This window comes from Opisthorchis viverrini (genome assembly GCF_000715545.1).
Source record: "Opisthorchis viverrini unplaced genomic scaffold opera_v5_181, whole genome shotgun sequence".
NCBI lineage: Eukaryota > Metazoa > Platyhelminthes > Trematoda > Opisthorchiida > Opisthorchiidae > Opisthorchis > Opisthorchis viverrini.
This window is the reverse complement of record NW_008751840.1, coordinates 641,239-666,405: the sequence shown is the minus strand read 5'-3', so window position 1 is coordinate 666,405 and position 25,167 is coordinate 641,239. Positions and strand designations below refer to the sequence as shown.

General features: G+C 46.1%; 1 protein-coding gene across 1 annotated transcript in view; it reads left to right on the top strand.

The window, feature by feature from the left end:
- The window catches only part of T265_07745 (hypothetical protein), a gene marked incomplete at both ends in the record, with an annotated part of 34,339 nt that extends 9,288 nt beyond the window's left edge, over positions 1-25,051 (top strand). Inside the window, 3 exons of the mRNA XM_009173344.1 lie at positions 12,950-13,967; positions 18,788-19,410; positions 21,876-25,051. Coding sequence (XP_009171608.1) covers positions 13,194-13,967; positions 18,788-19,410; positions 21,876-23,076 — 2,598 coding nt within the window. The remainder of the gene's footprint in view (positions 1-12,949; positions 13,968-18,787; positions 19,411-21,875) is intronic.
- Between the last annotated feature and the right edge of the window lie 116 nt (positions 25,052-25,167).

Genomic DNA, 25,167 nt, shown 5'->3' with positions numbered 1-25,167 from the left:
GTCAAGTTTAATTCTGAACCGCTCCATCCGTCTATTGATGCGTCGTCCAATACGCTTTCGTCCTTTTCGCAGTCGGTCTCGGTGACACGTGGGTATCCATACCGGACTGACTTGATGACCCGGAACAGTCGACAACTCTCCTTGATGGCGATCTCCATCCTCACTCATGGCAGCCACAAATTCCACCGATCGCTCTACGCGCGGTGCGCATCGTACGCATGGTTCTTCTTGGGAGGTATAGCAAAATATCAGGGACCATTATGCAGTGCTAGTACCCCGTAAATCGTGTCAACGGTTTGTTGGCTGACATCCTCATGCATCTCGAAAACAATCTTCAAGCCTCGACACCCAGTCTGTCCGACTGCCTTCAACGTCCGTATTCTGAATCAAGCAGGACAGCAAGCTACCCTTCCTCTCACACTGGACTCGCTTGGCACTAATATGTGCTCTGCATCAGAAACAAGAATTCAAAATGCGAACACAGTGGTTGGGCTCACCACCCCATCACTCCACTCGCTTTCTGATGCGCACTTCTGGCGATCCAGAGACTGCTGCGGCAGGTGTGCAGGGGTTGGTGTTGTCCTAAGTCAATGGATGGAAAGATCCTTCCTTGACTGGATACCTGTCGAAAGTCGCCTCTGTGCGGATCGCCTGGCAACGTCTGTGAAAGTCTCAAGGTGAAGTTGATCGGTCTGTTTGTCATGTATCCTTACGACCCCACTGACTAGCTCTGGCACCGTCAAAGATAGGTTTTATGACACCCTGAATGCCCTGTTACGGCGAGCTGGGAGTTTCGGCTGCTACACAGCACTAGCAGGCGCACTCAAGCACTGGATACTCACATACTTCTGGACGTCTGAGTATACAGAGAACTCTCCAGAAGCTTCCATACACAAAACGATATCGATTGGGGGTACACAAGACGAACGCTAAAATGGGTCCAAAACCCCGGTGTTCAAATAGACTGACGAAAGTCTTGTCAACCTGGAACATTCAGACGACATTTTTCTCGTCTACGAAAAGGATGAGAGGGCGCGTGCGTTTTTGGATGAACTGACCAAAGTCCGTGCATTGTCCGTGCATTTTGCACCCAGAAATTGTAAGATCGTGATTGGGGACTTGCAGTCACTGAACACCCCACCTATAACCTGGGGAAGGCACTCGAAGTCGTGGAGTGTTTCACTTATATTGAAAGTTGTATTAGTTCTGGTTGCGGTGTGACAGATCAGGTCAATGCACCAATTTACAAGGCCCGGGTCGCGTTTGCTAATTCGAGATACCTACGACGTCAAAGTGGTATATCCCTGAATATTAAGGGACGTGCTGGCTGTTTTGTTGTATGGCTGTAAGACTTGGTCTCTTCGAGACGTTTTTATGGCCTTCGATAATCGTTGTCATTTGTTCTCAGTTTCTGCTCAGATGGCTTGAATGAGTGTCAGAAGGTGTAGGCACTTCGAAATGATTGCGGTAGGCTGGCTGTATGTCCGTTATCCATGCCCCTTCATTCTTTTCTTCACATTGAAGCTTTAAAATTAATCATTGTGGTACGGCACCCAAGCGTATATTGAACACTAGTTTCGTTGTCCATGATGATGATGACCGGTGTGGAAATACTATTCGATGCTGTCAAACAGAGCAATTCCAGTCCAGGAACTGGTTTCTTAATCGGGTTTCGTCCAGTCACTACAAAGGTACATTATCAGTTTATTTCAGTTGGTAGAATAGTCGAAATCCACACCAGTATGACCGTTGGTTGCTCAAAGAACCTACCTTAACAAGTTAGTAGCAAGTGATGATCAGAACTCACGTGTAATAATCGTTCAGCCTGGTCATTTCTCCATGTCCAAACAGTGTGAGATTTTTATTTTGGCTTTATTTTCGCTACCCAAGCTCTCCCATTGGTTAGTATCCAGATCCGGGAGCACAAGTTGATTCCCACATGAATGATAGTTGTTGCTGAATCCAAGGGTAAGGTGTCTGCCCTACAGTATCCGACAGCTAACATGACGTTGCCACATAAAATTACAATAGTTTCGGAGACAACGTATGTTAGCATCGTTCAGGTGTACCACCCTTCCGGTGCCTAGCGCCATGCTACCCAAAGGAAGCACGAGGGCTGGGATACTACCAGGTTGCCGAAGCTTAGACGGGAGAAGTCGAGAGGCAGAGGCCGGGCTTGAACCACGGACTTTCCCGTCAGTAAATTAGTGCGCTCTTACTACTGAGCCATCACACCGCCCAGTTCTCGTCCTACGAAATTCTGCATCTGCTATCCACTGGTATCTGGGCAGAAACCACAAACGTCTGTTCAGGTTCAGACTACGCGCATAGTTCTTTCTTGGGACAGTGGTATGGTTGCGTTTCGGTAAGCCATTCACACCACGGACGGCCGCTAGGACACGATCGAAGAAAACTTGTTCACTCAAGTAACAGAAAACAACTGAAGCTCACCGTAAATTCGATCTTTTGTTTCGATGCGCCCATTTCACCCGGTGCACCGGGTCATGACCAGTTGCTTCATCAGTAGCGTATGAGCCGAACAAAAAATATCACGAGGGAAATTCAGTTCTGAAAGTACAACAAACGCCTGATCGTGACTTACTTATTCTCGCCTCGCCCAAGGATAAACAATGGCTCATTCCCACCAGGACAGCTTTACTCAGAGGATCTTGACCGTTGAGACTTCATCGGGTGATGGTAGATATGTATTGTCGTCTTTGCCTCCGAAATAGGGGCACCGCATTTACGTGTAGCATTCGGACATCAGTGTGGTTTCCATCACCTCTTAGCTGCCAACGTCTGTAACCCCCCTGCAACCCAATCGGCTCCCATGGGTAGTAGCATTTTGGGTAGTCAAACAGAATTCGTTCTGTGCTGCAGATACATGAACAATATATTTACCTCGCGGCAGCTCTCGAACATCAGTAGTCTTCGGTGTATCCTTCATCGTCTTTTCCATTCAACCGTAAGATCTGGTTAAGTGTGGAAAGAACATTTTCCGTCCTTTGCCTCGCATTAAATCCCCAGCCGACAGCCTTTGAAGGTCTTGGGTACGCAAATGCTGTCGAAATACCTGATTGGGACTCAATCTATATGCAAACATGAAATCCAAATCATTCGGTGACCGAAACTGTACCAACTGGAACCAAGGTACAATGTATCGTCTATAGTTGGTAAACTGAACTGAACGGACGTCATTAGGTATGGTTTTCGCGCAGATACTAGTGGTTTGTGTATCTCTTTACTCACTTGGGAGTTCCGCTTCGACGCCTACTAATTTTTCGTATACCAGATTGGTCAGTGGGTAGGGTTCCGACAAATCAAATCTCATTGTCCGCTAGGTTGTTGGTTGCGACAGGCACGGCGACATATTCCTTAAAAAAATATACACTACTGTAGTAGGGGCGAGATGGCTCATGTTGTTAGCGCGAATTTAGTAACCAGAGGGTCCGTGGTTCGAACCTGACCTCTGCTTCTCAACTTCCCCCGTCTAGGCTTGGGCAACCTGGCACTATCCCTGCCCTCGCGGTTCCTTCGGGTGGTACGGCAGCTAGGCACCCGAAGGGTGCTACAGCTGAACGGGTTAGACTGTAGTAGTATACAGATATACCCGCTGCCTTGCGATCAAGCTTTTGAGCCAAAGGATTCGGTTAAGGACCCTACTTGACCTTGCTAGGTGCGGGCACCCTAACAGCATTGCAGCCCACATACAACCACAGCATTCAGAAATTGAGATATCGTCATACCATTTCAAGCTGTCGCGTTTTATCGTCAGCCGGTTCACCTTGCTTGCGTACAGCAGGGCGGATAAGCGAACACATGCTTACACTGGCGCCTATCTTCTCAAACCTTGCACTTTCTCTCTCCCCTATTCCACCACAGCATGAATACTCTTCCTGCAGTTTCCAGCAGAAGGGCTGACCGCTCACTCGGCTGCAGCTTCTGTGTATCCGACCTCACGAACGGCCCTAAACACTTCGAAGTCTGCTTTCAAACACTGGATGGCGGTCTATTTGGCTGCCTTCAGTGTTCGAACACTGAAGTAAGTAGAAAAACAAGCGGTTATTGCTCGTGCGCTGGATCCTCTCTGCACTGATGTATACTGGTTATCAGAAACTGATACCTGGCACACGTGCTGACTGCTCCCTCGGTCTGTGGATGTGGAGGCCCCTGCAGCTGGATTGACTGCCTTGTGCATTGTTTTGAGCCATTGAGCAAAATCACCTGTAATTGATTAGATATGCATTAACAGTCACCTATGCCTGGAAAAAAATTGAAAAGGATAGGTCCATCGCTCTTTGTTCACCGTATATACCCACGCCCCGACGGACTGTGGCCGTAAATCTGCCAAGGTTTTATGACACTGCATGTTCTTTTACAATGGGTCAAAACCTCATATCGTTGTGGTTACTGGTGGCATAAACACACAAGTAGGTAGATACTGCTGAGGATCATTTAGATGGTCTTCTTGGGTTGGACACGAGGACCACAGACAATCGGAAACGGTTGTTTCAGGTGTGTACTGTTCCTACTTGCTGTGCAGTACCTATCCGATTGACGGTAGAACTCGTTTTATGTGGTGTCCACCAGAGAATCCGTGGTGAGCGTCGTTGTTTTCGGAGTACCTGCGCAAATTCTGATCATGTACTTGTCCGCTGCTGCTTTTCAAGTCTATGCAACAAGTTCACACCTCGCTTGGTCGTCGAGAATTTCGCGAAACGTGGAAATCAAACAAACCTGTCAGATCCGCTTTTTCCAACGCCAAGTGGTTGGTCCTATTCGGATGTCGACGATCACTAACCGGAAGCTCCGTGGATTGAACCCAACTTCAGTATTTTGACTGCTGCTGTCTAGGCTCGCGCAAGCTGGTAGTATCTCAGCTATCGGGCCTCCTTCAGGTGACACTACAGCTAAGCACCGAAAGGGTGTTGCGGCTGAACGATTTTTGCTTGCTAGTTGATTGTGAGGGCGATTAACACACCAAGCTTGTGAAGTCCAAACCACACTGGAATAAGAGTGGTGTCCACCTGATGGTATGGTTACTACCGCTTCGATGTGATAATCGGATTTAAATGCTGTCATAATCCTGCGGTCGAACTTCATTCTGCAGGTTGGAACCATGCTAGCGAAGCTCAAGCCGAGCAGCGAGTGCCAATACTACGAGTGATCATACAACCAGGTGGTCGTACCGCGCCTGCGATAGGAGTGCGAATACATTTAATTACACCGATCAGCTGCTTATGGTGTTTAGTGTTCAGCTACTAGGCGGGAGATTGCGCGTTCGAATCTCCCTGGAGATCCTTGGAATGCGCCCTGCGATTATTATTAATGACGATGAAACAACTGCAGTGCTTGTCGGTATAGATTAACTCACAGGAGAAACTCGATAGTAATCTTCAACCCCATCGCTAACACGCCAGTAAAGTTCCTCCGAGCGAGCGTCTTGACCATATTTATATAAATAATGATGCTGTCCCCTTCCGTCCTAATCGTCCATATCACTCGCCAGGATGAAAATATTTCTTACTGAATGGAATGATCGTGATAAATCTCGATAACACCCATCTCAGCTTCAGCACTGTAATCCATCGAGGCATATGCTGACACGATAGACAAACGCTGTCTACCACAACGAGTTACACTAATTTTAGTTGGAATAGACAGTAATACAGCACAAAGGCGACTGTTTATTGGAATGAAGTCAATTAGAGTAATTTCAGTCCTGGTGCTGACCACAAACCTCACCCTATGAATACGAGGAACCAATGCACCAGGAATTTCAGAGTTCCAGAGTGAAATGTGAAGTATCTAGGTTCGTCCTGAGCGTTTTGGACAGGAAAAACATCTTAAAAGAGGAAACGCGAAATTTCAGCAAATAATATCTGTTGCCCAATTTGACAGAGTACGAATATCGAATTCGCTACGTGCCTTCACGAAAATTTATCCCGTTTACTTTATCCGGCGACAGATCGGGCACAGTGGTTGAGTAACGAACAAATGCACGCATCTCAGTGAACTAGTTGATGGGCTGGAAATGGACGAAAGTGGATTTTCGTGAACAAGTAGCTGCAAGAGCCAACGGTGCTTCTCGGTTTCCTAGGACAGAAAACAGACTGGGTTATCCACGTCGGGCCGCTGGCTCAAAAGACTGACTCATGAGACGGAAGTGTGGGGTTTTATCTGGAACCCTGATCGTAGCGTTTGACTCTAGAATGTGACTCAGCACAACTATCAGTATGTCTTCAATCAATTGGAGAAAGTATGGAACCGATTAAGTTATCGTTTCTTGGTAAACAATCGACAGTTTTTTATGTGGGCAACCTTCCGCTTTTGACACGAAAGCTTCATCTGGTCAAGTGAGCAGGTCGACAACTTGACCAGGTTTTAGGGCAGACGGATAACCAATCAGTGGGACGTCTTCATATTAGCGCACTAGATCAGCGTTGAGTGTTAATTAACGGCTCTCATCAGTGAGTGTGGTCGCCAAAATCTTGCATTGATGGGTTGGAGGAGTTTCTAGTTAGTTCCAATCGGTTTTGGTTCCTTAATCTTCCACTTCATGGTGGTTCAATTGATGATTCACCGCGGGTGCCACTGGTAGACTTCATTGGTCTTTGTGGGCCTGTGAGTGTTGCGACAATTACGATTTGGGGAGGGAAGGTGGGTGAGGTTAAATGGAATTCAGATGATGACTACTCCTCCCTCCGATAACCGCATTTCAACACGTCTCAGCTTGACTAATCCAAAACTGTTCTCCACACACTTGCCAGTTCCACGCCTTCTACTCCTTTAACACTGAAATGTTTGGCTATTTCTACCGCTTTGACCATCAATCTCTGTGATGTGGACCGTAGTCCTTGTCTCAAACCTGGGCATTTTCTTAATCTATTTAGTGTCCAGTGCATTTTCCGTAATTGTCGAGTCTCTCAGTAAATATTCGTCTGTGTTTCTCGGTGACCTGTTTATTTTCCTCCTATGCTCTGCGATTCTGGTGTGAAGTTCCCTGGTCGTCCGACCTATGTAGATCTTAGTGGAGTCGTACTTAATTTGTAGAAACAGTTCCTGATTCCGTTTGTCGGAAGGCGATCCTTCAATTGCACCGATCCAGAGCGAAGATTATTTCCCCTCTGGAAAGATTTTAGCCGTGCTTAGACTCCTTCGAAAGACCTCCGATGTCCTTTGTTTATATGAGTTTCGCTACCGCTACCAACACTCTTCGCAAATGACGCCTTATCAAGCTAGCTGGATACCCACTACCCCGAAGTTTGTTCTTTACCCCAATTTGGGCCGCTGTCCGATCAGCTTCTTTGTGCACAGCACCCGTACGATTAAACCTTGATAAGGTAATACTAGCGAATGCCGACTTCGGATGGGCGAACGAGCGGTTCCAAATTGCCCCAGTGTCCGTTGGCTTCTCTTGCACTGTTGTCTTTAGTTTTCCCCGGACCTCATGTTTCATGCAGTCTAAAACGGCCAATATACCCGAAGTTAACTCCATCTCCGTACCGCATTTGATTTGTGGATCCAGTAAATTCAGGTGGTTGTAATAGTCACTGACCTTGTCTCGTTTCATTACCACGAAGATGTCACCTACACAACTTCCTACAATTTCCTGGGTGGGTGTAGGAATCCGGCTAAAGCTTTCTGTTCGAAATTTTTCATAAATATATTTGCCAAAACCGGGGATACTGGAGATCCCATTGCTTGGTCTTGTTCTTGCGTATAAACCACGAAGCCAAAAACGAATTGGCTGAGATTCAGGCATGCTTTTTCATACCTCCCACTATCTACCGTAAACTGTGTTCGTTCTGAAAGGACAGTATCTGCTAGTAGCGGTCGCTCAGCTACTTCCAGAGTCCCCTTTTGGCACATTTGTGAATAATGAATTGACATTGAAACTTACTAGAATGTCGTGTGGTTCCACGATGATACCCGCTACTTTGTTGGCAAAGTCATGAATTCTTAATGTATATGTTAAATTTCCCAGTCAGCGGTTTTAAGACCCTGCATGCGGTACTGCCGATCATAAATCCGCTACGTGGACGACATGACACGGGATTCAGTACACGAGACACATGAACTGCTCAACATCTTTTTTGAATATATAAAGTTTACAATCGAACTGGAAAGAAACAATCGACTACCGTTCTTAGACGTTTTAGTGAACAAAAAGATGGACGAGACTCTGGAATCCTGCGTAACCTGGAAGGAGACTCATATGGATCAAATACTGAACCACAGCAGCAATCATCCAGTAAACCACAAGAAGAGTTGCGTCCTAACCTTGTTCAAGAGGGCTAGGCACACTGCAGCACCACAGAACTGTGGAAGAAGTAAGAAACCCATCTATTCAGAGTATTCCAGAACAATAGATATCCAAGTAACTTTATCAAGAGAAGCTTGAAGAAGACGTTTCAACAACAGCAACAGCAAGAACAAGCCACCAGACGAGTAGTTTTACCTTACATCAATAATATATCAGAACTCGCAACCAGATTATTGGCGCAAAAAGGAAACTTCGTGACCCACAAACCGAATGCCACCCCAAGGAAATTAATCTCTAGACCGAAGGATAACCGAGACAAAACCAAGAACATTGTGATGTGCCAACTCAACTACAACAAATTCTACGTGGACAAACTGGAAGGAGACTATGCACACGAATAAAGGAACACAACGCGGCCGTCAGGAGACATGACCCCCTGTCTCTGATATCCATACACGAGGACCAAGAAGGCCACAAATCCAATCTGGAAAACGCAAAAATTTTGGCATGCAGAGACACGAGACGCGGAAGAGAACTACTGGAAGCGTGGTACTCCACGGCAGATTCGATCAACCGGCGCATCGAACTGGATCCAATTTACGCACCCCTACGTGCAAAAGATCAACGGCTCAGCCGGAACACTCATGGAGGATCGAGTGTTGGATTCACAAACAAAGAAACAAGAAACTCCTTGGAGGCAAATCAATAAAGGTCACTAGCCGGGACTCGAAAGGACAAAAGGTCAATCCAGATTACGACGACAGGGGACGCCAAGCTCAAAGGTCACGTGGGCATCGGCGAATGGGGACACAGGACAACGGAGCAACAAATGGAACCGCCCGACCGAACAGCTGATCGCGATCAAAGGTTATCCCCTGCCAGCAGCACGTATATTAACACACGCGTAAGACTACTCAACGCGCAACCACTAATCCACCACTACGGTCCCCAATAACGCACTGATCATGTTACCTCGATTGGTGATGAAACGTTTACAATCAAATTGCCCAGCTCAGCGAACAAGTCAACGACTATCTACGCTATCTGAGCTACCGATGTTTTCCTCTACAGAAAAGATTCCAGTATTATCATTTGACCGCTGTTATCCGAGTTTCTGGTAATAACTGAATCCTGGATAACGGAAATGTAAATCTACTTAGTTCTAGGGAAGTAGTCGACCGCATCCTTCAAGTTGCAATGACTGGTTTTGCTCATCTTATCTCTGGTCCCGGTATGCGCTTCGTCTTCAAACTACTTGACTTTGTCGTACATGTAGAATAATACCACGCACTTGTTGCAGCATCAGCGTCTACCTAGTAGCTAAACATCCACCTGGTTTGTGCCACAGTTTTGTGCACGGTTTGAGTAATGGAATGGAGGAAGCCAGTATCGCCTTTCATCATTCGTCACCTGTACGGCTAGTGTGAGATTCATGGTGTACGACACCGCGGTGTGATCAGCGTCGTAGACAGTGATATACCAGTAATAAATACTGATGCTTAACAGCCATACAGCCATGAGCGGAACTGACCCAATAAAGAAGGATGGGAAACTAGTACAAAGTCTTCTATCCCTGCACAAAACGACCAAAGTGTCTACACATTGAGACTGCAAGGAAACGCACCTCCATACCAGGTTGAGGTGAGGCACCATCAGTCGGATCGGCGCGGCATTTTTTTCGAACTCGACCTACCATCGGCCCACCATGCAACGACACAAACTTTAGCTACGCATTCCGACTAGGAGGGACAACATGCCCAACAACACTGAGACCCCCAGATCCTTTAAGATTTTCCACCCACGTACAAGGTGAAACGCGTGGACCCCAAATGAGCAGACGAAAAAGTCCCTTGAAACTCATTTCCTTTGCGAAGGTGCCTTATCCTCCACGAGCCTTTTGCCAACAGGAGTTCGGGCTACACAACCGCTTTCTTTGATAGACATTGATTGGGAATGCATAAGGCATGTCCCAACCATCCTAATCTTTTGCGTTTTATTTGCTGCTACAGTGATTGTGACTGGTTACGGAGTACTCGCTTACGCACCACTTAATTGCGAGCATGCTGCACCCAGCTAACTTTTGCTCTACTGGGGAGACAGGTAATCAAGCTGTGGGTGTCCTCGGAAGTACCAAGTTTCACAACAATAGGATAAAACTGCTCTTACAGTTGTCTCGTAGACGCTGCCCTTCAACAAAATTCGTTTTTGATGCCATAAATTGCTCAAGTTCGCAAACGCCGCTCGTGCCTTGATAATGTGTGCGTTAATTGCTGGTACGGCACAGTTACGATATGTGCATCTGCTCGGATAGATAAAGCGGTCAACAAACTCCTTACATTTTCAGAGGGGAATTGGAGGATCCGGAACCCTGAAGCAATAATTCGCACTTTGAAAGTGCAAAACGCATCAAAACAAGAGGTCTTTTCCGAGACCCTGATTAGAGTTGACCGAATGGAATGATGACCTTCGACTAACGGAATTGTCCTCTGCGTAGTCCTATTCTCTTAATCATTCTCCAGGTGTAGTTTTGATGCCAATATTTTCGATCTATTGAAGTGTGAATTCCTTGAAACAAAATCGAATAGAACAGGTAAAAAGAGTGGTTCTGTCGAACCCTACTGGTCGGAGACAAACTTCCGGGCATTCCGTTGTAAATCCAGAGGTGTCGGAGTAGTTGATATGCCCTCTGTCCGGACTGAATCCTGGGTGGAATGGTCCAAGTGGTTAGAGCGCGAATTTACTGACCCGGAGGTCCGTGGTTGGAACCCGACCTCTGCCTCTCAACTTCCCCTGTCTAGGTTTGGGAAATCTGGTAGTATCCCAGCCCTCGTGCTTCCTTCGGGTGGCATGACAGCTAGGCATCGGGTGGATGCTACAGCTGAACGAATCCTGGTTGACGCTGTCGTCACTTATGCATCACAATATTATGGAGGCTAGCAGCCGCATTGTGACATGCGTCAGGTTAATGCATGCATGATTACATACTTTATGTGGCCTTTACGAATGTAAATGTGATGATTGACTGTCCCAGTTGTATGGAGTGTGTTCCTGGCCTCAAACAATCCAGTTAAAACGGAATACAATGATGCACCACCGTCTGCCTGCGCATTTTTTGGTATTTAGTGCTTAGTCTATGACTGTATTTCTAATTTCCACCATACTAATAATAGAATAGGCTTTATCACCACCCGAGGTGGAGGATTTTTGGGTAGCAAGGGTGCATTTTTCTTACTTTCCGAAACACTCCGTTGGATTCTGCTTTGCTTGTCATTCGTTGCCTAGTTTAATGTCACCTAAGGTGCTGCTGTTAAGGGATGTGAAATTTTTTAGTGGATACCTAGAGTATTAGTTTAGTGTCCACGGTAAGCAACAGACTTATCAGAGACGTATGATTGAAACAGCCCGATATGGTCACTGGCTGTTGCACGTGATGTTTCAGGTGACGTTATTGCGTTCATCACGTGAATCCTGCTCTATCGGTCGTTAGGCCGTCACATTTTTCTACTCAGGTTGGATTATTCCGGCTATATCGTTGTCCTTACGGTTACACTGCAATTATACTTCATTCGTTTTACGAATTTCAACTATTTACCTTTTGGAGTTAGCCTCCTTCGTTTTAACACATTGGTTTATATGCTTTGGACAACTACAATCTCACAATCATGCATGAGATCAAACTTTTGTTGTCTGATTTTTTTGTTTTTTTCCTCTGAGCCACGCCCAGCAAGGCTGTCGTTTTCAGTTTTCCGGATCAGTCGGCGCCTCGTTTTAGAAATGTTGTTAAATAATGAACACAAGCTATTGAATCAGCTCGTTCATTGGGTTCGAAACGGGCTGGTCCACCACCTGTGCCAAACTTGACCCAAAACGATGTTGATTTGCTGCCGTTTCATCGGGTAATTTGGAACGGAGATCTGAACTGTTTTGGCGTGGAAATTGATTACTAAATGCCAATGTGAATGAGTTAGGCGTCTCTCGGATCGATCTTGTTTGGTACTACAAAAATAAGGATTAAACACCCCTACACGGGAGAATGGTTTTAACTGTCCAGGTTTCACCCTTATCCTTCCAAATATCCTGGTGATTTTACGCGTGTAATATTATTGCTCTAATCGAACAACAGTTTATTGCGTTTACTGATGAAGCATTCTTAACCCTTTTCATTACTTTCAAATAGATTACCTACAACTGAGCTCCATTCGTGGTCAACCGAATGAACTCGGTGATTTAGGTAGGCCCTTGCATTGTGAGATAGATCGCAGCTTTTGCTTAAGGTACCTAGTTATTAAGCAACCTGATGGAAGAACGGTACCTGCTGCTGAAACACATGGAGGGACAATAGAAAGTAAGGATTGATTCGACCCACAACATTCCTAATCATCAGCTCTCACCATAATCCTTGGCAGGTAAACGTAGTACCGCAGAGGTCGGAGCTCGCGAGCGACCACTTTTAGTTGGCCCAGATGGGTATCAACTTTTGTTCTCAAGTTTTTAGCTTCTGTTTTTGTTCTCCTGAGAGACTTGTTTGTTCCTCTGAAAGACTTGACCGATCCCTTTCGGTTATCTCCCCATAGGGACATGAATCTAGTTGCTTTTTAACTCGTATAGAACAAGATATTCATACCAAATTCATTCTAATTGCCGATGATTTATAAAGTTTTCGCCGGTTTCGTTCCCTTTCAGCCATTCTCCTAGACCAAGCTCCGGTGCTTTGCTCCTTCAGGAATTTCATCCGGTCCGAAATTTTTGCACCCGTGTTTTTTACTACTCATCCGTTCAGTTCACAGTCCCCGTGATGCTGTCGAACACCTATCTCATTTTTATACGCCGATGCCTCTCTTTGTTCTGCGTTTTTTAACTGTTTAACTGATGTTTTCATGTGTCGATACGAGACCTGATATGCTCTGGTCTTCTTGTTAGCGCACTAATGTCTGCATCCTACATCCACCGTGATCCACTGGTTTTGAACCCCAACACACCTCAGGCACTTTCTTCAAGAATCGGAACCAGCGTCGGTCACAATGATTACTTGTCTTTGTCAGCTTCTGATGGTTTACTTGGTCAGGGACATCGGCCTTACGAAAGTCGTACGATCCCGGCCAAATCCAGTCCTCCTACGCAAACTCAGGTTTCCCTCCAGTCCCCCAAGATGTCCCCAGATTCCACTCTAACTCATCTTCCTTCACAAAGCACAGCTTCTGTGCCCCGTTTTCCTTCACCGTCTACCGGATTTCGTGCCACGGGGACAACTGTTTCCCCCTTATATGATGGTTTCCTTCGATCGGCTATAAGCACGGACGTTTCCGACAGACCGTGTATGGTAGGCAGCTCCACCGGCATTCGTGATACAGTTGGCAGTTCTGTTTCTGTCCAGCCAAAATCCGATCAGAACCGCACAATATCCGCTCAGGTTGGTTCTTTAGTCCGTCCCCGTGCAATGACCGCGTCAAACACTTCGCGAGCCTGCACTCCAAACAATACACCCAGTTCTTCCGCTTCCATACCATCAAGCACCACTCCTGTGAAAAAGTCTTCTCGTCGCAATCCATGGGGTCCGGAGACGTATTCGGACTTGATTTCTGTTGCAATTCACTCATACCCAGACCAACAGGCTACACTGCAGCAAATCTACGATTTCATAATTACCCACTACGAATACTTTAGGGAGCGCAGCGACCCGGCCACATCTGCCGGATGGAAGGTGAGTACGGCCCTGTTACGTGATATACAGTCGTGTTCATTTCTCTACTTAATCTTTCGGCGTTGGTTCACTCATCCCAACCAGTAATTTAATGTCTTTATTTGTATCGTCCAAAATTAAAGGGCATTTTTGGTCCTCTTACCAGCTGATTGGGAACACAGGTTCTTATCGTTTATGCGATTGCACCTAGTTCTTTTTGTGAGTCATTCGGTCTTTACTTCAAATTAGGCTGTTATCGCAAGATTGGTCATTTCTCGACTGTGTTTTGGGGATGGCTTGTGGAAGGTATACTCAGAGCTACGGTTACTGATAATATTATTTCCACTTGACGACAGGTTCCCAAACGATATTTCCATCAAGTGCTCCCACTTACACTTTCAGATCGACTATTTTCCTTACCTTGAGATTCTTGAACTTTACTCATAGAAGGAATCGCAATAGGCTTTACAGGAGCGGAGTAGCTAGCGACTCCTGGTTCAGTGGTGATAATATGCCTGTGTTTAGGATGTATTCGAGTGTTCCGTGGACACGTTCCCGTCGCCACCACCTCCACCGATTTTTACTTTGTGAAGAAATTACACGGAATCAGATGTCGTGCCTTCTCGTTTCCACAGCCCACACTCCAAATTTGGCGATCGTACCTACAGTGCTAATCCAATCGGTGTATGACTAAGTCGGGCACGCAAACCTATCCTGGAGGAGAACGTCCTGTAAAACTACAACTATTCGTTAAGCCTAATGTTGGGGGGCACACATTCGTGGTGGGAGGACTCATTGTTAGGAGATCTCAACACACTGGAAGACCCCAGCATTTGTTACGTACGGCGTACATATCATTTCGTACTTGAACTTTGAGAACTTCATTCATTGGTTCAACAGTTGGACTGCTAACTTGCTATTGAATTCTTCCTCTCCGTGGCATATTTTATTTTTGTGAGCTGTATTCAGATAACTGTTGTCGACCGCTTAGCTAGTATGCAGTAATGCAGAAATGGCGCTCGTTGCTGTGATGTGGCCATGAAGTATTTATCTTTCGAGGCTGTGCTCTTTCGGCTCTATTCGGTTTGAATCCAAAACCTATTCCGGCCGGTCGGTGCTGCTTTATTATGCCACTGAAATCTGCCGATTATCTAATTTGATTTGCTCCTGAGCTACGTGCGGACTTCTCACCAGTTGTAGCTAGTACTGTGATCTCTCTATTGTCTAATCCGCTAGTCCCAAATTAAGCACTGTCTTTTAACTTGAATGATAAATCTGTTATGGACCTAGGTTAAATTCTAATCATGCCTCTGCAAGTGCATATGTCGATTACTGATTGTAAACGTTTTACGAATTCTATTCTAATTGTTGCTGGACTCCTACTGGCACGGTGGCACAAACCGTGTTCTGTCGCTCCCATTGGGCTGCGTACAAACCACGAGGTGCGCTCGCCAACCTGGTGGCTACCGACACAATTCCTCGTGTACGCTACCACGGTGATCAGGGTCCACTTATAGGTTGGTTTCCAATGGTCTTTTCATTTCTTGTCAATAATGGTTGTTGACACCAAAACGATGGGGATGATACCTACAGAGATCGGAAGTCCAGTAGAAATCTGGCGTCAGATGCTTGCTGTCGACTGTCCTGTGGACTAGGCCCTCTTAATATGGCGGGATTATCGTAGTTGGTGCCCCTCTTTGGATGAAANGGAATTTACTGCACCTAGATATTTCCCTTCCCTCTTTGTTAGTTCAAAGAAGGACGTGGACCTGTCACGCAAGTAAGGAAAGGGTCCCAGCGGTGGACGATTTTCCGAATTTCTTCAGTTCGCATAAGGAGTGTTGGTGTTTTGCACTTTGATTCATCGACGAAGTCCACAAGCATGTGATGTTTTGGAGAGAGATACTCTTCGTTTAAGGCGAACTCCGTGCGAATGAAATTTGAGTGTCTAGTCCCGGTTAAGATGGAATCTCCGTTGATGATATGCACTACCGTTTCTCCACAAAATTTCCAGGGCTTTTCATTTTTAAACCACGGCCTTAGCCTACCGCTCATGATACTGGTGTCTACCCTCTTTAGACGCGAGGCGATCATCGATCAGATGCAGGCCGAGCGTAGTCCGCCGTTGTGCAATGTAACGAAAAATTTCGGTGGTTGGGATGACCGAGACCAGAGTAGTGTGTTCATGCGCACTGACTTCCCTATCGGTGCATACAGCGTTCACTACTGTCGCGGACATCTGACTTCACATGCCTGCATGCGTTGCCAGATAGGGACGGTCGATAAGTAGACGACTGAGGCGACTGTGAGGTTGTCGAAACATGCACATACGCACACACACGACCGCACGTGCGCGCGTCAGCAGCTGATGCCTGGAACGAGCGTGGGACGAACTGCTATCCTGCCAGCCTGCCAGTCAACCTGCCGAGTAGCATCACGGCCCGCGCGGCGAGGACAGTTGGCAAGAAAATTCAGCTAGCGCGTTCACATCATTGCACAACAATTCGGGACGCACGTTGTCTGGTAGCCTCGACCCATTGACTATTGAAGGTCACGGCTAGTCTGTCTAGAGGGTCGTATCGAACCGTAGAGCTATTTCCCAATGTCTGTTCTGATTAGTGATCGGTCAGTCCCCGTAGAAGGACCAGGTCCACTGACCATAGGATAGGCATCCTGCCTCAGCTCTGCTGTCGGTTCGCTTCCGTTCTTACAGGTCGTCATATCCGCAGTCCGCGCGTTAGTCAGTGAGGTTTCGGTAGGTATCATCCACTTGCCTTGGGTAATGAACGTCTGCGTCGCTGTTACCTGGTGTTCGATCGAATGCTCCTCGAATTCATTAGTCTAACGAGGTAACCATCTACGCAGGAAAGTCGTCTGATACCTAGACGCGAAACCGCGAGGCAATCGTGTCTGCTCTTTCAATAATATCAGCCGGTGGTGGAACACGTGTGAAGGCAATGTCAATGTTTCAGACAGAAAGAAGTTCTTGTTTGCCTGTCCACTGGTCAGCAATTTTGCTTACCCTTCTGACGGGCTGTGGCAACCTGTACAACACCAGTGTATAGGATCTTATCAACCTTGTGTAGCTGCTGCTTGTAACACGCGGAAACTGGAGTGTCCGCATTTTATTCAAGTTACTCTCTTAAAGTCGTTAGTTCCTGTGACTAACATTTTTTGTGTGGGACTATGCCACCTGGTTGCACGGAGTCTGAATCGGATAATAAAAGAGGACAGTTTGTACAGGATGCCGTGACTTCGTTCCGACTGTGATACTTATGGCTGTCACAAAGTTCGCACAACCTGCCTTTCATTAACTTTGTGCGGTTTCATTATCGAAACTGCAATTTGTATAGATCTGTGTGAAACATTATGCAAAATCCTTAAGGCGTTAACTTTTTAGAGATATGGTAACCGTCGATGCCTTAATATGCCCCATTCTGTTTCTAGTTCGTCATCATTCCATTGTTTCGTTGTGGACCAGAAGAGACAACTGACTTCCTTTTACGCTTACTTTTTTTGGACGCGCATTTGAACTTGTTCGTACGACGCGTCGGTTGACAATCGTTCTGTGCATGTCACTAAGCTCTCATAATGCCGCGACCACATGCGCCAAAAGTGCATTGTGTGCTGTCGCCCACATCAGTCAGAAGGTTTATCGATTTGTTGTGACAACAAGGTCGTTCATCTGCTGGTTGGTTTCACAAGCGCCAAGGTTCATTTTGTAGCTAAGCCACTCGACCCCACCTACACAAGCATGTTTTTCACGTCTGCACACATGTGAAGCCGCAACCCGGCAGGGTTGAGCCATATCTACCCTGGTATTCTATGCAACGGCACGCTATCCACTAACCAACCGTACACTCGTTTGCTTACTGTCCGGATGAAACTCCACACCGCGCTTAGGGTCGCTGATCGAAAGTCAGTAGCCGAACGATCGATACTGGCTGCTTTAATCGCTTACCCTTCGTTCCATGTTTCAAAGTCCATTCTCTACTGACCCCTATGAAATTTTTCTACCTACGTTTATGAACCTGAGCATGTTCGTTTTGCGAGCCCTGCATTTATCATCTTTCAGTCTCATCTTGCCTGTTTCTGTCAGCACCGTTTTATGTAGCCCACCATGGTTTCAGAGTTCAAACACAGGTAAAAACATGAATCTAATTAGTAGTATTTCCCATAATTTTCCCACCGGCTGTTAGATATCAAGAGCCTAATATTTTACTATTAGGGTCTTGGTTTCCATCTGGGGCCGCGGCCTACGTACTAAACAGCTGGGCATGTGAAATTCTGCACACAGAGCCACAGTTGAGCTACAACGACCGGTGCCCTACGATGCACTCATCTGACCTTGCTTTGTAACAAAGTCTCAAGCCTCAACGAACGGTTCAGCTTCTGTGGTGTATACGAATCAGGATGATATGATTACTATTTAAACGAGTGGTGCGAGTAGAAACGCGACTCAAGTTACTTGCACTCACTGAGCTGCTGACATATTCTTCTATATTAAATACGTGGTATTCTTTCAATGCAATTTTTTATCTATTGATAAATTCAATGCAGTTGAAGTCGCCAAGTTCCATAGTACCCAATTTTTTATCGGTCGAAACGCCTGTGTCTGAGAAAATCGCCACTCAGGCAAGTGTATCACTCTCATGGCGGTAGCATTTACACATCGAAGGGCTTTCCTTTGCCACTCCATACGTCTAGTCTTTTAGGAACCCATATCTGTTTTGTATATTATATATGACCCTACTACTGTGTCCCACTCTGGTCTAACTATTTGGTTGTCCTTCGATTCAGCATTTTTATGCGTTTCTGCGTATTCTCCTACTTCTGTACAGAATTCTATTCGACACAATCTTTCTCTGCATGATCGGTTTACCAAGTGTCCTAAGTCATCGGATAACACAAAATCTTCGTATTGGAGAATCAACACAGAGGTAGCCTCGAAGCCCTACGTCCGTCGCCGTGCCTGTTCGATGGATAATACTAACGCCCTTAAACGTCCTGCTGGTTCTATGAAGGCCGGAAACCGTGGTAGTAGTGGTGTTTCTCGGGGTAGCCGAACATCGACCGACAAATTGACATCTAGAGGGTCGACGACTTTGAATGGATCATCCTCATCTACCTTATGTGACTCTATGCAATGTGCTCCTAATCTAACCATTGGCACTGCAGACATTTCACCGCGTTTTGATATTCGCACGCAACAACCGGCAAGACAGTATCCCAAAGGTGGTTATGGCCTTCCGAGCAAAATCCCGAATTACTTCCAGCATGCGACCCCAATGGGAAAGGAGCAGGAGTTACAGTTGCCTTGCAACGGGAATCGCTGGTCCAACTTAAAGTTGTCCCCTCCCGGAGGCACTGTGCACTACCCATACGACCAGCTTTCGAATAATCTGCTGTTGGACTCTGAGTTCAACTCGATGGTTGGCTCTACCGACCACGAACTGGTGCGCAAGTAAGTCCACCGTGATTTTTGTGTAGCTTCAGAGCTTATTCTGCATTATGTGAGTGTTTACTATTGTGAGATGGGATAATGGACGGAAGGAAGCATATTATCATTTATTTGAACATGTTTAGTGTATCATCAATGGATTTTGATTGAATCAGTGCGAAAAATTATAGATGATGAGAGTTGAAGATGAGTTGAAGAGAAAATGGCTCAGGTTAATCGGTTGTAGCCTGGTAAACTACAAGGGATCTCACTGAGGAAAGAGTGCTGCCTTCCACTCCAGGTCCTTGTTTGCAAACTGTTTTCTGAGCACATGCGGTGAGATGCCAACGCGACATGAATCCGATCACAGTAAAAGTGAACGTTGTTGATTATTTTTGTCCTTTGCTGGTCTTGGTCTTTGTGGTGCTCCTTTCACGTGCCTATGCACCCTACAGAACGTGGCCTGTAGCCGGTCCCATCGGTGAGCGTACTGTCATGCCCTGGTTGAACTGTCGTCTATTCACTTGGCCTTATGCGTCGTGGTGTTTTTATGACGATGTGCAAACGGACGCCTGCACAGAGTCGGTAAACTTCAGGAGGTTTGCATGAAGGCGAATGTGCTGCGTGTAAGTCTCTGAGACTTGTGCTCAGAAAACAAGATTCCGGGTAATTTCATAACCAAAGAGGTGTGTGTGCAGGCATCAACATCTCTAAGGATTTCTTTGTCTAACTGCTTGAAATCTGTGTCAAACAGGGTGGGAAGAGTGAAACGAATAATCTGCGCTACTTGCATTCTGGTTTTCTCTGAGATGCTATCTCACATTAGAGTAGGACACCAGAATCATGCCTGATCATGGCTTCATCTAGTTGGACGAAATTCCGGGTAAAACGATGGGGAGCACGTGCCGTTAGCACTCAAGAGTGGTGTGATATGTTTCTGTCACTTCGAGTTTGGCGCTCTTTTGTCGAAACTAATCTGATATTTAAAAATTCACTGCACTGGAAACAACCTATCAGTCATAACGCACGGCATGACATTACGGTCTGGGTTTGTTGCGTGCTATCTGTCTTCTAGTCATGGAAGGCTCGTGCTTTGTGTTTTTTGTTTTGGGAGACAAACTCATGATCGGTACTTGCTGTAATAGTCGTTGAAGACGGTTTGTTACCAGAATTAACTTATTGTTCTGCCGGTGGAATTCCTCCAACTATAGCACTTCTAGGGTTTCATTATCTCCGTTGTTTACACGTGGGTTTTCGTTCGCTTGACTTCCAAGAACAGTGGGCTGGCGCAGCTTATTCGTGATGCAGTGGACTGATAATGTGCTTTCGATTCTCCTATCAAAACGTAAGGGAGTCGGTCACCTTCTGGTAAACCGGTAGGTTATCACAGCTAGGACTGGGCTCGAGATACCTCAGTGGTTAAAGCGCCAGCTTATGCGCCGAAAGGTTCGTGGTTCGAACGCAACATCAGCATCTCGATTACTCCTGTCCAGGCTTTGGCAACCAGTCGGTGTCGCCCCTCCTTTCTTTGGCATAACAGCTAGGCACTGAGAGGGTGCTACAGCTGAATGATAGGAAGGACTGAACAAACATAACGGCGTGAAGTAAGTTATCTACGTTAGTACTCTACAGCTGTATCCCTCAGTAAGACAAAAGGTTAATAGGTGAACAAGTAAGATATGAATGCACAAATAACAACTGAGAATTGAATCGCCGTCTAGCTAGTGAGGTGGCTAGATCTATCCATTTTATGATAGCTTCTGGTCGCAACTGCCTCGTAAGTCTATTCCTTTTTTCAGACGAGTCATAGGGTGCTCTTATCCAGGCATTTTTTCGTCTTTATCTGTCACCGAACTTCAATTATTGGAATGCTTATCGATCTAGTGTGTTCTCAGTACTGTGCATTTTACCGTATCTTAATCCGGTCAACCTTGGTATCTTTGGTTTCAGTCGCGCAAGTAGCTTAATCGAAAACCTTCTTCGTTCCGACCACGCTGGCTTGGATGTTGGTAGCTCCACTGTTGCACATTTTTCACAAACGTACCTACCGAACGCCCCTTTGAGCAACACGGGTTCATAACAGCTACTGAGAGGGTGCTACAGCTGAATGATAGGAAGGACTGAACAAACATAACGGCGTGAAGTAAGTTATCTACGTTAGTACTCTACAGCTGTATCCCTCAGTAAGACAAAAGGTTAATAGGTGAACAAGTAAGATATGAATGCACAAATAACAACTGAGAATTGAATCGCCGTCTAGCTAGTGAGGTGGCTAGATCTATCCATTTTGTGATAGCTTCTGGTCGCAACTGCCTCGTAAGTCTATTCCTTTTTTCAGACGAGTCATAGGGTGCTCTTATCCAGGCATTTTTTCGTCTTTATCTGTCACCGAACTTCAATTATTGGAATGCTTATCGATCTAGTGTGTTCTCAGTACTGTGCATTTTACCGTATCTTAATCCGGTCAACCTTGGTATCTTTGGTTTCAGTCGCGCAAGTAGCTTAATCGAAAACCTTCTTCGTTCCGACCACGCTGGCTTGGATGTTGGTAGCTCCACTGTTGCACATTTTTCACAAACGTACCTACCGAACGCCCCTTTGAGCAACACGGGTTTATCACTTCCATGGGGTGCCCCTCCGAACCAACGCAGTGGAGCCATGGATCATTCAGGTTCTTCACTCCTCTCTTCGGTCAGTCAACCTCATCCATTGGATATGACTCCTCAGTCCACCCAACTACGATCCCTGTCACCGGAGCCTGCTGCAGATAATATGTTGCATCATAACCATTTGAGACCCGTACGACTACAATCCACTGTTACCAATGTCAGTTCCAATAATAGCAGTCACGTTTCGGAATCCGTTGATGCCATGTTTGGTTCTTCCTGGCAGAATTACGCTACTCAGTTCCAATTTCCTATAAGCAATGCGATTTCCAACGTTTCCAGCGTTTATCCCGGTTTCAGTGGTATTTCTCCGTTTCCTGCGGTTCACAGCGTCTCCGGTCATCTTCCGGTGGATGGGTTCAAACCTAACTACGATGTATCCAGCATGGATCATCACTCCACGAGCTCTTCCGTTACCTCAACCAACTCCATGTTGCCGTTCTTCTCCTCAACCAGTACGAATGTGGTGTGCACTGCTTCTCTGTCACCCTCGGCCAGCAGCTCTACCAGTTCATCTACAAGATCCTGGAGGCATGTTCTTGGCCTGGATGGGACCATTCATGGAGACCAGTCAACCAGCCAACCGGATCGCTGTCTGTCTAATGCTGCGGGTTCCAGCGGTTCTGGACTTGAAAGTAGACCAACAGCTTCTATATCCCCTTCCGTCCCACACTACTACTCGCCAATGCGTACTGGACTGTCGGGAGCATTTGCAAACCCGGATTGTGCTTTAGACACTCCACCATATCATCAGCTCAAACAAGAATCGCTCGAGAACACCGATGTCGGCGTTGACCTCGGTATCAGAGATCGATCCATCGATTGTACGAAACAGACCAGCCCTTCCGAAAACTACAACGTGAACATTGCTTCGCGTTCTGAGCTTTGTTCCGCATTAGCTAACCGTTGTTACTCTGAAGACTTCACTTATGAAGAGGATGATGATCGCGATAAACTCGAATTGGAGCTTAGCCTAGAACTGGCCGACCGCATTGTGCGTTCCACAAAGTCGGAGAACAGGTAGTGATTCCTGTGAGTAAACGTTAGCCCATTCATCTTGGTGATGTTTTATTACACCTCAGGGAATACACAAGGATAACACACTCTCCGGATTTTTTGTTACTATTCGACTTTAGTGCCGTTTTGACCGTCGAACTGCTTTTGTTTACCTGTGTTGTCATTTTCCTTTTTACCACCCTTAACCATTTGACCTTATAATACCTACCTTTTTGCACATGTTTTCAGCCTGTTATTTTTTCTGTCTGTGATCCACTGCTCTGCGTGTGCAGGGGTGAATGCGTCAGGGATTTTTTTCCGAGTGTCCTTTTGCTTTCCATTTCGTTAATCGCCTGCCATCGAACTTCCGACCTCACTTTTCTAAGACCAGATTATTCTTATTCCTGTCACCTACCTTAGAGCAAATGTAACGGTCATAAATTCTATACGGTTCGAATCGAACCGACCTCATCTAACCTTGGCGGGTCCCTCTATCAATCCGCCCCCAGGCTTGGGGCCTTTGGAGACCCTACTAATCGGCAGGGATAATATTACAACGCCACTACTGATCGCGCCGTAACTGACAAACGCTGTTATTGTTATTTTGGATTTCCCTTTGCTGCCTGACTACATCGGTTTTTGTGTCTGACCTTATTCACTCTATGCTTGATTTTGTTCAACATTGCCGTAGACATACTTTTATTTATCTCAGAATTTGTGTTTATTTTGCTGCGAGCGTTAGCCTTGTAGCTGACTCAGACACATGCACACACAGGGCTCATAAACTGCTCCGCATTTAAACTCTCAGGTCGGTCATTGGATTCCCAATCCATCTGATTTCTCGGAGCACCATCAATAGCGCCACCACCCTACCTCGGTCATCTCGTGCCTGTTGAGATGGATACTGCTTTCCTATCTACTTTACCACTCAGATTGTTTAGGCTGGTGATAGCAGCGGATAATTGCGCCATTTACCCCCTTAAGCGCTGGATTCCTCCCAATCTTTTCACAGTGTTAAAACTGCCTATTCCCCTTTCGTAATGCAGTTCTCTTTGTCTTGTTGTACGCGGTATCGACACGAGAAGTTGATCCTTGTTCCATAACATTGCCGCGTCCATCCACATACGTGCACCATCTTTCCTCTTCAGCTGCGACTGGAAACCTTTCTTCTCCCTCTGGCATCACTGGATTATGTTCCAGTGTTGGTTTACCCAGTGGCATGCATGTTACGAACCGGTTTTCCGCTTCACTCTTTTTACTACTTTGATTTCATTTTTGACGTTTTCGCGTCATTGTGAATTGGGAACAAGCGCCGCCTAACTTCTCATTTTGTCGTCCTGTTTATCGTTTTTTTACGCGTGGTTATCATTTCATTATGTTGATCATCGTGCTTCTCTCCAGCGCCATCTCTTGAATAATATGTCAGTTCGGCCATTGTAACTTGGAGCAAATCTGCTTGTTTATATTTGAACACACGCACAGAACGCGCCTACTCTCACTTATTCGTCTACTTCTACCTCTCGCTACTTTCCCACTACGTTCGCCTGCTGTTTCGATGGATTTTCCATGAATTTCGTCCTGCGACCAGCAATTTCTCTTCGCCTACTGTACTATACTGCCCGTTCATCAACGTCATTTTAACGTGATTTTTCTAAAGTTTGAGCGGTATGGTCTTGTCCTCTCCATTTGGTGATGGGCATGATTTTGCATTACTTCTCTATATATGCTGTGCTCGATCAAGTCGTTAATACGGTCTACTCACCCAACGACACTCAGGTATCCCCTTTCCTGTCATTAACCGGATTCTCAGGTACTTTGTACGTGTATTTCCATACATACCACGCTTGTCGTCATTACTCGATGTTGGTTGTGCGCCACATTTGTCATTTGGCTTCACCTTCATGTCTGTGTGTGTGCGTGCGTGTGCTTGTTTCTGTTTCCGTATGTGATCCCCCAGCTATTCTACGTGAACAAGTCAATCACTAATGCATAGACACCTGTGAACTTGCGTAGACTTTTTGACGCAGGCCATGCCAATAGAGGGCGGGTCATCATCATCATCATCCAAGACAGCAACATCAGTGTTGTCACTGATGCTTCACTGCCGTACAACCATAAG